Source organism: Rattus norvegicus, chromosome 9 (assembly GCF_021556685.1).
Source record: "Rattus norvegicus strain SHRSP/BbbUtx chromosome 9, alternate assembly SHRSP_T2T, whole genome shotgun sequence".
Classification (NCBI taxonomy): domain Eukaryota; kingdom Metazoa; phylum Chordata; class Mammalia; order Rodentia; family Muridae; genus Rattus; species Rattus norvegicus.
In genome coordinates, this window is record NC_141542.1 from 109008143 (window position 1) to 109021644 (window position 13502).

General features: G+C 48.5%; 2 protein-coding genes across 11 annotated transcripts in view; both read right to left on the minus strand.

Annotated features, from left to right (window-relative positions):
• Positions 1–13502, minus strand: part of Pask (PAS domain containing serine/threonine kinase) — a 41736-nt gene that overhangs the window by 27930 nt on the left and 304 nt on the right. For 3 of the 8 annotated variants that reach the window (NM_001432217.1, XM_087565607.1, XM_087565606.1), the window contains 1 exon segment: positions 966–1195. In NM_001432217.1, coding sequence (NP_001419146.1) covers positions 966–1146 — 181 coding nt within the window. In that variant the 5' untranslated portion in view covers positions 1147–1195. 8 annotated transcript variants of the gene reach the window in all.
• On the minus strand, positions 4265–10591 carry LOC102549694 (protein NYNRIN-like). 3 transcript variants are annotated; one of them, XM_087569031.1, is made up of 2 exons: positions 7451–9370; positions 4265–7147 (listed from the first exon to the last, which is right to left on the minus strand). In XM_087569031.1, the coding sequence occupies exons 1-2, from the start codon at positions 8318–8320 to the stop codon at positions 6962–6964; spliced, it is 1056 nt and encodes a 351-aa protein (XP_087425157.1). In that variant the 5' UTR covers positions 8321–9370; the 3' UTR covers positions 4265–6961. The 3 variants fall into 3 exon arrangements, with proteins under 3 accessions (XP_087425157.1, XP_087425159.1, XP_087425158.1); XM_087569033.1 differs by having other exon boundaries at positions 4853–7147; positions 7506–10591; XM_087569032.1 differs by having other exon boundaries at positions 4853–7161.

A 13502-nucleotide genomic window follows, 5' to 3' on the forward strand; every position in this document is an offset into this window, starting at 1 on the left:
AGTCCCCAGTCTTCACTCCACTTCATCTATCAGAAGCACTGAGCTCCTCTGCAGCTACCACCTCCCAGACCCTCCATCTATGCCCCTGAATGCCTTCCCCTCCCATCTCTCACCACCAACTGATCCGCCCACCCTCCCGTTGTTATGTGCCTTTAGTACGCTGGAGAGATCAAAGCAGTTTTGCCCTGTATGCCTGCCTGTAGCTCCAATCACCTCCAAGACTCAATTCCCATACCTCCTACACTGGCTTCTAATCTTCCTACCTGAGTCCTCACCACTCTCAGACTGGTCCTTTCCCCTTTCCTTTGTGTCCTTCATCTAGAATCTAGATGTTCTCAGCACACTGCCTCAGTCTAACCTTCCAAGACCACACACTTACCCCGCAGTGACCAAGCCAGTGCCCTCCTCGCACCCCTACCTCTTGCCCCTGTTCCCTGGGCAGCTGCCTGTGACATCCTCCTCAAACCAAGCTGCCATGTCAACACTAAGTACAGGTGCCTGGCCAGTGCTAGAGGAAGCAGCCTCCTGGGAAGCTGTGGTCTCTGCTCTTCCCCTGGACTCGCTGCTCCTACTGTCCCGGGTCCCACACACTAGCTGGGCCTCAACATTTGGTGCCCTGCAAGCTGCTCTATGACCTTAAGATAGGATCTTAACTCTTCCCTGTGCTCTGCCCTGGCTCCTGGACAATCTCTTCTGTCATCCTAAAGGACTTCCCTGCTTTCTAGATCACCCTCAGTTTCAAGCACACGCCTTGGCTGTTCCTCAATCCACCCCCAACTCCAATCCTATAGCTCTTCCCTCCTGACTGCAGTGCAGGACCAGAGGGCACAGCCCAAAATCTTGGGAAACAGCTCTGAAAACATAAACCATCTTTTGGTCCTCGACAAAAGGGCTTCCAGGGAAGGAAACTGCAACTTGGTTTTCAGTTTACAAAGTTGATGCCCACAGCATCACAAGGTGCTTACCGGAGAGTGCCATTCGGCTCTGGCAGAGTCTAGAAAGCCCATTCTTCCTGTTCAGGTGTCTATGGGCTATGGAGAGAGGCTTGCTGGGCTCAACGAAAGCCTGGGTAGCTGGGCCCTCTTGGGCAGGAAGACTCTCAGACTTCCAGTCCTCAGCAAGAACTGGTGGACCTCTGTCCTCCATGAAGAGCAGAGCAACTGGTCACCAAGCTCTTGCTTCCAACAGCCCTCACCTGGAAAACAAAGGGTATGTGATTAACATCTGCAGTACAGAACACAAAAGCAGTCAAACCAGCTTAAGTACTGGCATCCCAGGTCAGGAAGTACAGAGTGAGTGTAGTCAGCCCAATCTGTGCTACAAGAAAAACTCTTTCAGAAAAAATACACAGAAATGCAAGAAGCAAAGTGAGAAAGAAACAGAATGCAATGGAAGAGCCACAAGAGAAAGCAGGAAACGCAGGTTCACAGATGTGGAAATGTTCCCAGGTAAAGGTTTTTAAGGATGCCACAAGAACCAGCCACTCACAGAGCACCCGGAAGCATATAATAAAAACAAGACCACCTCCAGAGACATGACTGGTTAGGGATGTGGTGATTTCAACTCCTTATTCTGATATAAATGTAGACTCAAAAACAAATATTAGAAAAATATACAGAAAATTCCATTTGCCCTTACTGAGTTTCTAAGTGACAACACATTTTCAGAGCTACAATAGAGTGTCACACTAGGAAACTAACTGTAATATCCCAGGTGTTGACCTTACTGTGTGTACGCTGAGCTCCTACAGCCTTGTCCCATGTGCTCACTCCCACAGTGGACATACTGAGTGGTCCCATAATATCATTGGCAAGCGTGTCAACCCTAGTATATTTACTAGTGGTCCATGCTTAAGGCCACCCCACAGCCAGCCACTAAGAAGTATTATTCTCTGCCAGGAACAGGTAAGGGCCACCTAGTAATTCAGTGATTAACAAGGACAAAAACATACTGTGGGGCCAACATCAGGACTAGTGGATTTTACTGGCTGGATTTTTCCATGACACAGGGAGACCACAGGGCCAAAGATATGCCCACCTTAAGCATGAGCCCCTTCTTCTAGGTTACCTTCAAAAACATAAGTTTATGAACAAATAATCTTGGTCACCCTTCTGAGGTCCACAAAAGCCTTTTTTTACATAGGATCCCCATGCTAGCATATTGAGGTGCACTGTGTGAAGGTAGTCTGTATTATTCAGTTGTTAATTCTGTACAGGCAGAGAGCTAAGAACCAGCCAGATATGGGTATTGTTATTCTTATAGTTCATCACCTGCCTCAGTGTTTTGTAAACATACACCTTCCTCACTCACTGATTGGTTTAATGAAGAGTTGGCAGCCAATAGCTAGGCAAGAAAGAAAAAGTGGACTTCGAGGCTGAGAAAGCCTCGGGGTGAAAAAGCAGAAGCTGTAAGATTTGGCTAGCCAGACATGAAGGAGATCGGACAAACCAGAAGCCATGTGGCAGACTTGGATTAGAATGGTCCAGTTTAATTAAATTAGATGAGCTAGCTGGGAGATAGCCTAAACTAAGGCCTAATTATAATAAAATTATTAATTTTGAGTCTCTGTATCTTTACTCATCCATTGGCAGGTCCAAGAAATCCAGCTATTCTAACATACCTGAGAATTAACTGAGAAACCGCCTCACAAGAATGATCAAGCTTAGATCAGCAGGGGTCTGGACCTTTTTCAATATAGGACAGAACTGTTACCCCTAGGAAGGGACAGGTACCTATTCTTATAAATGACCAGAACTGCCAAGTGGTGCATGCTTTTAATCCCAGCACTCTGGAATAAGCAGGGGCAGACAGATCTCTGTGAGTTCAAGGCCATCCTGGTCAACAGAACAAGTTCTAGGACAGCCGGGACTACACAGAGAAATCCTGACTCAAGGAAAAATCAAAAGAAAACAAAAACACAAGAATCTAGGAGAAACCTCCTAGGAGCCCAGCTAAGTATAGTGTTGTGATATACCTCTATAATCCCAGCACTTGAGAGGTGGAGCAAACAGATCAGAAATACAAGGCCATTCTCAGTTATACAGTAAAAGCTCAAGGATGGCCAGGGATTCCATGTCTCAAAAAAGAACAAGATGGTCTCTACAAGTTGATCCGAGTGAAGTGGCTGATGGGCCTTGTCAATAGCTCCTGAGCACAGCAGGGCAGGGCCCCTTACACAGAAAGAACAAAATGCTGGCATTACAACATGCCATGAAGTTACACAAAGTAAATAAATGGGCAATAGGACACAGTCAATTTCGGAAGGAGACCAAGAAATATAAGCCTGGCACAGATGGGAAATCCATAGAGTGTTCCCCAGCACAACTGTACTAACTAGAGAACATAGCCTTCAAGTATCACATAAAATGAGGCAATAACAAGATGGCTCACACCCCACAGCACTGCTGCAGAATTTCAAAAGCTAAGTTAAAAGTGAGACAAGGGCTGGAGAGATGGTGGTTAAGAGAACTGACTGCTTTTCCAAAGGTCCTGAGTTCAAATCCCAGCAACCACATGGTGGCTCATAACTATCTGTAATGAGATTGGATGCCCCCTACTGGTGTGTCTGAAGACAGACAGCTACAGTGTACTTACATATAATAATAAAAAAAGTGAAACTACGTGCTTAATAACTGTGACTTGTACTTTTAAATAGTTAAATTTGGAATGAAATTGCATCCTGTGACTTCCTATATATAAAGATTATTTCTGGGTGAGTTTAAAGACAGAAATGAAAAGTTTACAAAACTGCCAGGGCCAACAAGACGGCTCAGCAGGTAAATGTACTTGCCAAGGAAGCCTGGTAACTTGAGTTTAATCTCCTGGAAACTATGTAAAGATAGAAAGGGAAAGCCAACTCCAGAAAGTTTTCTCTGACGTCCCTTTGTGCCCCTACTTACAAAGGTGTACACACAGACAGACTCACACAAACCATAGACACACACATAATAACAACAAAATTCAAACATAAACAAAGTGAACTTTGATTCTGCAAATAAGAAAGAAAAAGCCAAGGCTGGAAACACGTTCTGAGCAACCCGTGTGTTTTATAACAACCAATGCTCACCAAGAATGTCATTCTATACATCTCTGAGATATGTGAAGGGAAGAGAACTTCCAAAAGGTAAAAGTGACATGAACTGGAATCAGAGGCGAGCCATCCTACAACCCCCATACAGCCAGGGACTCTAGTGAAAGACCTCCAGAGAGGACCTTCCCTCAGGAGGAGACCTACGCACCCAATGACTGAGCCGAGACCACTGGATGCAATCAGCAAGAGGGTTTATTGAATAACACAGGTACCTGCAGGCACACAGTCTCTTTGGAGGGCTTGCGCCCCGAGCAGCTCCAGCATGGGGTTTTTATAGGGTTCTGGGGAGCAGAAGCGGGCGTACAGAAGCATATGTATGGTTACGGGGATTGGTGGATTCAAATGAGGCGCATAAGCATGGTCACACATAATTGGCTATTTTACACGATATTCAAATGAGGCACAAATGTATAGCTACACACAATTGGCTGTTTTAAACATATTCAAATGAGGTTACAACATGGTGAAAAGAGTACGTGCAGGTTGGGGCGTCTAGAATGTCAGGGGCTAGGAGCCTATCTCTTCCTGCCAGATGGCCTGTGAGTCAGATCCGATACTCCTGGTTTGTTCTGCATTCCTTTCCTTTTATGGTCTGTTGGTTTTAACGGTGACCCAGGCCCGGCCCCGTGTGTCTGGGCGTGTCTGGGCTCGTTCAGGCCTGTTTCGGCACTGAGTCTGTGGATCTTAAGACTTATTCTTTTACGTTATATTTGTGGACCTGAAGCTCATTTTCTTCTGGGGGTGGGGGGGGTCTTTCCCCCATTTTCTTTTTTTTTTTTTTTTTTTTTTTTTGTTCTTTTTTTCGGAGCTGGGGACCGAACCCAGGGCCTTGAGCTTCCTAGGTAAGCGCTCTACCACTGAGCTAAATCCCCAGCCCCCCCCCCCCCCATTTTCTTTTAACATTGAGTAAAATCTTTTACTCAAGCTGGGCCTTAAGGAATCTCTTCTTGTTGTCTTATCTTCTGGTATTGTTGGGTCAAGACAAGTGTCTGAATGACTGAGAGACTGTCCTTCATAAACTGTACCAATCTGTTTAGGATGCAGGGACCAAAGAGGAGGATTAGGAGGAGAATAATTAGGGGTCCCATCAAGGTGGACATCAGGGTAGCAAACCAAGGGGATCGGTTAAACCACCCCTCGAACCAGCCTTGTTGGGAATCAAACAGCTTCTGTCTTTGGGCCAAGCGTTCTTGGAGCTTAGCCATATTACTCTCACTAGTCCTGTATGATCTGCATAGAAACAACATTCTTCTCTTAAAGCAGCACATAGTCCTCCTTCGCGAAGGAACAGCATGTCTAGCCCTCTTCTATTTTGTAAGACTACTTCAGACAGAGATGTTAAGGATTTTTCTAATGCACTCACAGATTCCTCAATGGCTTTTAGATCTGCATTCATGGCCGCCTGTAGCTGACGAAAGTGACCTGTCTTGATGAGGGCAGTGGTTCCCGTCCCTATACCTGCAGCCATCCCTCCTAGGAATAGAGTTAGGGTCATGGTGATGGGTTCTCGCCTGAATCGAGTCAGCCCCTCAAAATGAGAGTATATGTACTCGGGCTCATGGTAGGTGACCTTAGGCCAGATTTCTACCAGTACACAATAGTCGGAGGATCTGTTGAGGATTGCGGCGGAGATGCAAGGTGTCAGCCTGGTGTTACAGGCCCAATAAGTGCCTGCAGGAGCTACTACGTAGTAGCTTCCGGTGGGGATCCTCCTGGTGGTATCGCAGAGGACCTGATGAGTGGGGGGGTATAGTTCCTATACAGAGTCCCTGCCCTGAGACTTCCGGCAATGTCAACTTGTGGCTAGGGAGGGTTGTGCAGCTAGCCAGGGCTGTGGTCTGGTTAGTATAATTCCCCATGACTGCCACGCCCTCGTAATAAGGCAGGCTAGAAACCAGGCACAGCCAGCATTCCCGGGTCTTGTCAGGTTCTAAATAATTGAGTGCCAGGTATACTCCGGTCACTAGGTTGATTAGCCAGTCTCCCGTTCCTGGCAACTGGGGGGCCAGTTTGGAGGGGCCCCTAGTTGGGGAGGGGGTGGTTGAGATGTCCCCGGGGGTCTGGGTGGTGTTTAGCCATGGTAGGGGTTCAACCGGGGGCAATGCCGGCGCTGGTCAGGAAGGGGGCTTTTGGTCCACAAGGACTGGGTTAGGACCAATCTCCTGTCTAACCCGGTCTCTCACCAGTTGGAGGGAGAACAAAAGTCCTGGGTTAGTCTGGCCAGGTGTGTACAACTGTATCCCCCATCTACACCCCACCTTCCAGTCTGTGCTTTTACCTTGATCCGTGAATTCCACTGTAATTCGGGATTCGCCTGGAGTCTCAGGAGAGAAGACCACTAAGTCTCCCTTCTTGGTCTCCCACCATCCTCGAGTATAAGTCTCACACCCCCACTTAGTGCAGTAGAAGGTTTCGGGACCTCCGCACTCCTGTGTCCTCTTACCTCCGGGACATGTATACCAGTCAGAGTGTCTGCAGGGTGGGTATGAGTTGTGGGGAGTCCGCTCAGTATGCTCCCAGGAGTCCTTAGCCAGCTGACAAAGGTCGAAAGTCAATGGGGGCCACGAGGTGCCTTCAGCATGTTTGCCATTGGCCAAAACTTGAGACCAGCCAGTCTCTAAATTAGTTATTATCCAGGACATATTATATACCTGGTGAGGGCTAGCCCCCAGACTCGCCCCACCCCTGGTCCATAAGATAGTTAAGAGTAACAACGTGAGAGTCTTAGCTTTAGGGGGTTTTGAGTGCGTTGAACCTTCCATGTCTGGGGTGCGGTGTTGTGATCCGCCGTTTCTTCAGGTCGGGCTGCCTTGACGTGAGACGCGTGGATCCAAGCCGAAATTCCGTCTACCTTCAAGGTTGTCGGGGTAGTCAGGAGGACTGTATAGGGTCTTTTCCACCGTGGCTCGAGATTCTTGGTCTGATGTCTGCGTACCCACATGGTGTCTTCGATCTGGAACGGGTGTGGTACCGTCGGTTGTTCAAGCCTATCTTGGTAGGCCACTGCCAGAGGTTTCCCGATGTCTCTCTGCACGATTTGTATGGCCTGAAGATGTGCTGCCAAGGAAGGGCTGTTAGCGAATTCAGTGATATTTGAATCAAAGAAATTGATAAATGGGGGTAGGGTTCCATACATTATTTCAAAGGGAGTCAGGCCATGGGGGCCTGGTGTATTCCGGGCCCGGTATAGAACTAGGGGTAGTAGGGACACCCAATCCTTTGAGCCAGTTGCGAGCGTTAACTTGGATAAAGTCTCCTTAATTGTTCTATTCATGCGCTCTACCTGTCCTGACTTTGGGGTCTATAAGCACAATGTAGCTTCCAATCAATCCCCAATAACTTGGCCACCAACTGACTTACCTGGGAGACGAAAGCAGGCCTGTTATCTGACCCCAGTACTTGGGGCATTCCATACCTGGGGAAGATTTCTTCGAGGAGCTTCTTGGTCACCACCTTGGCTGTTTCACGTTTCGTGGGGAAAGCCTCCACCCATCCGGAGAAAGTGTCTACAAACACTAAGAGGTATTTGTGTCCGTATATACCTGGCTTGATTTCAATCTCCCAGTGGGTACCAGGCTGATGTCCTCGGGGGCGGACCCCTTGTCCATTCTTAGCTTTTCCTGGGTTTACCTGAGCACAGGCCCTGCAGCTCTCAGTCACCTCCCGCAAGGCCTGATCTCGACCCAGGAGGTAGGTGTCAACCTCCTCTCGTTTTAAGAGGGTCTTCATCTTTTTGAGTCCCAGGTGGGTTAATTTATGTAGGTAGGAGATTAATTCAAAGGTCATCTTCGTAGGCATAACTGTTTTTCCTGTATAGACCCACCGCTTTAGTTGAGGCAACCAAACGGCCCCCATTTTCTTTAGGAGCTCTATGTCCTCCATGGTATAGAGCCAACCAGTCTGTTCTGGCTGTGGAGACGTGGGTTGATCTTGGTTATTTAAGGACAGAACTTGGGTGCCTATGGCGGCCTCACGCGCCGAGGCGTCAGCTAGCTGATTTCCCCGTGCCTCGGGGCTGTGTCCTTTCTGATGTCCTGGGCAATGTATAATGCTCAGTCTTTTGGGTAGGAACAGGGCTGCCAGGAGGGCCAGAATTTCAGCCTTGTTTTTAATGTCCTTACCCTCAGATGTGAGCAGCCCCCTCCTCCGGTAGATCTCTCCGTGGATGTGTGCAGTGGCGAAGGCGTAACGGCTGTCCGTGTATACATTTAGCCTCTTACCCTCTGCCATCTTGAGCGCCTGGGTTAAGGCAATGAGTTCAGCCCGTTGTGCGGAGGTACCAGCAGGCAGGGCGCTCGCCCAGATCACTTTGTCTTCCGTAGTGACCGCGGCTCCAGCTTTTCACTCCCCGTTCACCAAGTAGCTGCTACCATCGGTGTACCACGTGTGGTCAGCGTTCTGAAGAGGTTGGTCCAATAAGTCTGGCCTGGTTCCATGTACTTCTGCAAGGATCTGTAGGCAGTCGTGCTGTTCTGCCTCCTCTGGCAAAGGAAGCAGAGTGGCTGGGTTGAGAGCGACCATGGGCCCAAAATGGACCCGTTCTGCATCCAGTAGCAAGGCTTGGTAGTGGATCATACGGGAGTTAGAGAGCCAACGGTCAGGGGGCTGTTTTATTAAAGCCTCTACTGCATGGGATGCCAGGATGATGAGTGGCTGTCCCAAGGTCAACTTCCCAGCGTCTTTGGTCAGGACGGCAATGGCTACCACCATTCTCAGGCATGGTGGCCAACCGGAGGCCACAGGGTCTAATTTTTTAGACAGGTAGGCTACCGGGCGCTTCCAGGGTCCTAGTCTTTATGTTAGGACCCCCTTAGCATACCCTTGTTTTTCATCTACAAATAGTTCAAAGGGCTTGGTGATGTCTGGGAGACCCAAGGCAGGGGAGGACAGCAAGGCCCGCTTGATGTTATCAAATGCTTCCTGGTATTCCGTTTCCCATTGGAAGAGTACCCCCGGTTTAGTGAGCGGGTACAGTGGGGCTGCCATCTCGGCGAACCCAGGAATTCAGAGGCGACAGAATCCCGCCTTTCCTAAGAATTCCCGCAGCTGTCGGCCATTTCTTAGAGCGGGGATGCCGGCCATGGTCTGTTTCCTAGCCGGGGTCAGCTATCGCTGTCCGTCCCTTAGTTGGTATCCTAAATAAGTGACCTGGGTTTGGCAGATCTGAGCCTTTTTGGCAGAGGCTCGATACCCCAATCATCCCAAAGTCTGCAAGAGGGATTCAGTTCCCTGGAGGCATGCTGTTTCAGAGGTGGCCGCTAGGAGGAGGTCGTCTCCGTACTGCAAGAGTATGAGGGCAGGGTGCTGAGTAAGTTATAAGGGTTCGGGACAGTTGGGTGAATATCCTCTACTCTTTTGTTGACTTCTCTCAAATCTTGTACTGGCCTATAGTCTCCAGTGCCAGGCTTCTTAACAGGTAGCAGAGGCATATTCCAGGGTGACCGGCAGGGGACTAGAATGTCTTGGTCCAAGAGCCTTCTAATATGTTGCCTTATGCCTTGGTAAGCTTCATGTGACATGGGGTACTGTTTAATGGAGACAGGAGTTGCGGTGGCCTTTAACTGGATAATTAGGGGGGGCTGTTGGAGCGCCAACCCCATCCTGCCAGTCTCTGCCCAGGCCAATGGGAATCTCGTGACCCAAGAGTCTAATTCTAAAGATTTTGGCTTGTCCTGTTCTGGTTCATACAGTCTATATTCATCTTCTAACTGAAGGGTTAAAATCTGAAGAGGAGTACCGCGGGGGCCAGTTATTCGGGCCCCTCCTTCTTCAAAATGGATCTGAGCTTTTAATTTGGTAAGCAAGTCACGGCCCAGCAGAGGGTATGGGCAATCCGGAACATGCAAGAAGAAATGAGTCACCTTACCGGTAGCCAACTGAACCCAGCAATCTGTAGTCCAACGGTATCTCTTGCTGCCAGTGGCTCCTTGTACCCAGGCCGTCCGGTCGCTGAGTTGTCCAGGGGCCTGGGTGAGGACTGAATGCTGGGCTCCTGTGTCCACTAGAAAGGTGACTGGCTGCCCCCCAACTTCAAGAGTTATCCTGGGCTCGGGGGGGGGGGGGGGCTCCTGGCCCTGAACTCCCTAATCCTCATCTAGGGCCAAGACGGAGGTCCGCGGCTGAGGCTTCTGGGACCCGCGAGGCTTCTTGGGGCAGTCTACGGCCCAGTGTCCTTTTTCTTTGCAGTAGGCACATTGATCCTTATCCAGCTTTGGTCCTTTTCGAGCTCCCATCCTCTCTCCCTTTCTCTCTTGACCCTGTACTCTGGAGGCCAAGATTCGGCTCAACTCTCTGTTTCTTTTCCGGTCTCTCTCATCCTTTTCTCTACGTTCCCTATCTTCCTTCTCTTCTTGTGTCTCTCTCTAGTTATAAATTCTTTCTGACTCCTTAAGTAAATCCTGTAATGTATACCCTTGTAAATTCTCTAGTCTCTGTAGCTTAGCCCTGATATCTGGTGCTGCCTGCCAGATGAAGGACATGGAGACGCTTGTCATTTGTCCTGGATCATCTGGGTCATAAGGGGTATACATGCAATAAGCAGATGCATGGTTACAGGGATTGGTGGATTCAAATGAGGCGCATAAGCATGGTCACACATAATTGGCTATTTTACACGATATTCAAATGAGGCACAAATGTATAGCTACACACAATTGGCTGTTTTAAACATATTCAAATGAGGTTACAACATGGTGAAAGAGTACGTGCAGGTTGGGGCGTCTAGAATGTCAGGGGCTAGGGGCTTATCTCTTCCTGCCAGATGGCCTGTGAGTCAGATCCGATACTCCTGGTTTGTTCTGCATTCCTTTCCTTTTATGGTCTGTTGGTGTGTCTGGGCATGTCTGGGCTCGTTCAGGCCTATTTCAGCACTGAGTCTGTGGATCTTAAGACTTATTCTTTTACGTTATATTTGTGGACCTGAAGCTCATTTTCTTCTGGGGGGGGGGTTCTTTCACTAGGAGAGCCACTGTTAACCCAACTCTTTAAAACCAGTATGTCCCAGTAATACCAGAAGCAAAGAACAAGGCAACACAGGCCCAAAGTTTTTCAAAATTACCATCAAACAGACTCTCTTCAAACCAACTGCAAAGAAAAGCCACCTTCCTGAGAGGCTCCCCTGCAGGGCCTAGTCTATCCACACACAGAAACACCAAGGTACACAAGGACTACTCCAGGCCAGCATGGCTCAAAACAGAAAAGGCTGGAAAACTAGACAGCTAAGAAGCCAGGTAGGCAAGAAGAGAGGAGAGAAGAAAGAGGGAAGAGAGTCAAAAAGAAAATATACCTTAAATATTCATCAAGAAGAAAGGAACTGTGTGCAAGAACCAATCTTGGCAGTACGCGGTGAAAACCTTCAAATCCAAAAGGTTTATCTGCAGCAAGATTCCTTTAATATGAGAAAAATCTAAATACACTGCTTAAAAATATACACACACAGGATAAGAGTCCAACAGGACTGAAGACTCACGCTTCAGGCAGACAGTCCTCGTGAGTCTGGCAGAGCACTTAATATGGAGGCAAAATGACAGTCTCCTACTTCCTCAGTTAGTTAGGTGGGTTTACATGTGTTTGTTTTAACTGTTTTAATACATCTGTGTGTGTGTGTGTGTGTGTGTGTGTGTGTGTGTGTGTGTGTGTATGTGAGAGAGAGAGAGAGAGAGAGAGAGAGAGAGAGAGAGAACACACACCTATGTGTGGAGGGCAGAAAACAACTTTAAGGAGTCACTTCTTTTTACCACATGGGTCCCAAATTGTCAGACCTTGGAAGCAAGTGCCTACTCATAATACTGGGCTCAAACTGTAAGACTTTGTTTCCTTTTTTTTGTTTGTTTGAGGCAAGGTCTCCAGAGGCACTGGAAGTCTGGGAAGACACCATCAGCCTGATGGTGGTATTTTTGTGTGAAGCTAGGTATCAAACCCATAGCTCGCCACCTGTTAGGCACATCCACCACTGACTGATGAGGTATGACTCTTTGCCTTTAGTATTCTGCACATTCCATACACGGGCACATGCACCCCATATGTGATCCCAGAAAGCAACAGCTCATTACGAAACAAGATTAGCTACATAATGTTCAAGGCTGTATATGACACCACCAGGCTTGAACAAAATAAGGATGGGTAGGAGATAGAAGTTTTCATGTAGAGCATTTTAATGTCACAGATGTACATCTTCTCTAGGTAGCCAAATGCACTAATAACTGCTACATCAAACAGTGATACGACCATACTGGGTTTTTTTCTATTTTTAAAACCACCCTACAAAGAAGGTTAGGACATTTAATCACGGCTTCTAAATACACTGCCAATGTCACAAAATCTTACCTTTGTTTTTTTTTTTTTCAGAATTTGTATAACTTCAGAATATACTGTTATAAAATCTTAATTTATATTAAAAAATTCTTCAAACTAAATTGTTAATGCTACAAATTTTTATCTTAAAAGTAATTACAGGGGGTTGGGGATTTAGCTCAGAGGTAGAGGGCTTGCCTAGCAAGCGCAAGGTCCTGGGTTCAGTCCCCAGCTCCGAAAAAAATAAAAGAAAAGAAAAGAAAGTAATTATAGGAACTGGGTGGCTCCCTCTGTTAGAAGCTCTTGCTAATGCAAACGTGAGGACCTGAGTTTAAATCTTTAAGCACATAAAAAGCCAGTCATGGCCGCACGTAACTGCAGTCCCAGCATTAGGGGGTGAAGATAAGTGAATTCCCCAGAGCTCACTGGCCCGCTACTCTAACCTTAAAGCAAAGCTTCCAGTTCAGTCAGAGACTTTCGGGCGCTGGCGGCTCCTGAGCGCGGGTCAAACGGCCGGAACCCGCCACCACCCCGGGGACCGGACCCGGCGGAGGGAGTGCGCGCGTGCGAGGTTACGGCTACTCCACCTCGACGCAGAACTGAGCCACGCAACCACCCGGGGCTCCTTAGAAAGCTGGTGTCTCACCTGAGGCCGGCGCAACTCTCAGCCGGATTCACACCGTAAAGATCCGCGCGCTTCTGCCCCACCGACCAATCGTAGGCAGAGTAACAAGGGGTCAAGAACCAACCAGACACCTTGATGGGCGGGCCTCAGTGAAAGCAAGCTGCTGAGCGCGCGCAAACGGTTGCTAGGGACGCGCTGGACGTCCACTACAGTGCCTCGGAGGAGCCAAAAGAAACTGGTTTCTCCGGCCCCCTCTCACCCCTGTCACGCCAAGTGACTGCAGTTCACTCCTACAGCGGAACCGAGGACGGTGAGCGACGTGCAGCCCTCCTTTTGGCGGCCACATTCTCAAGGCGAGGACGATGAGCAGAAGCGGACGATAAGGTGGTTCTCTGTGGGCCGGAGGCGGCGAACGCGCGCCCCCGAAACCGAGCCGTGGCCTCTCTCCCCTTCTCCAAGCATCCGCTAAAGGCAGCACTTGGCGCCAATATATCA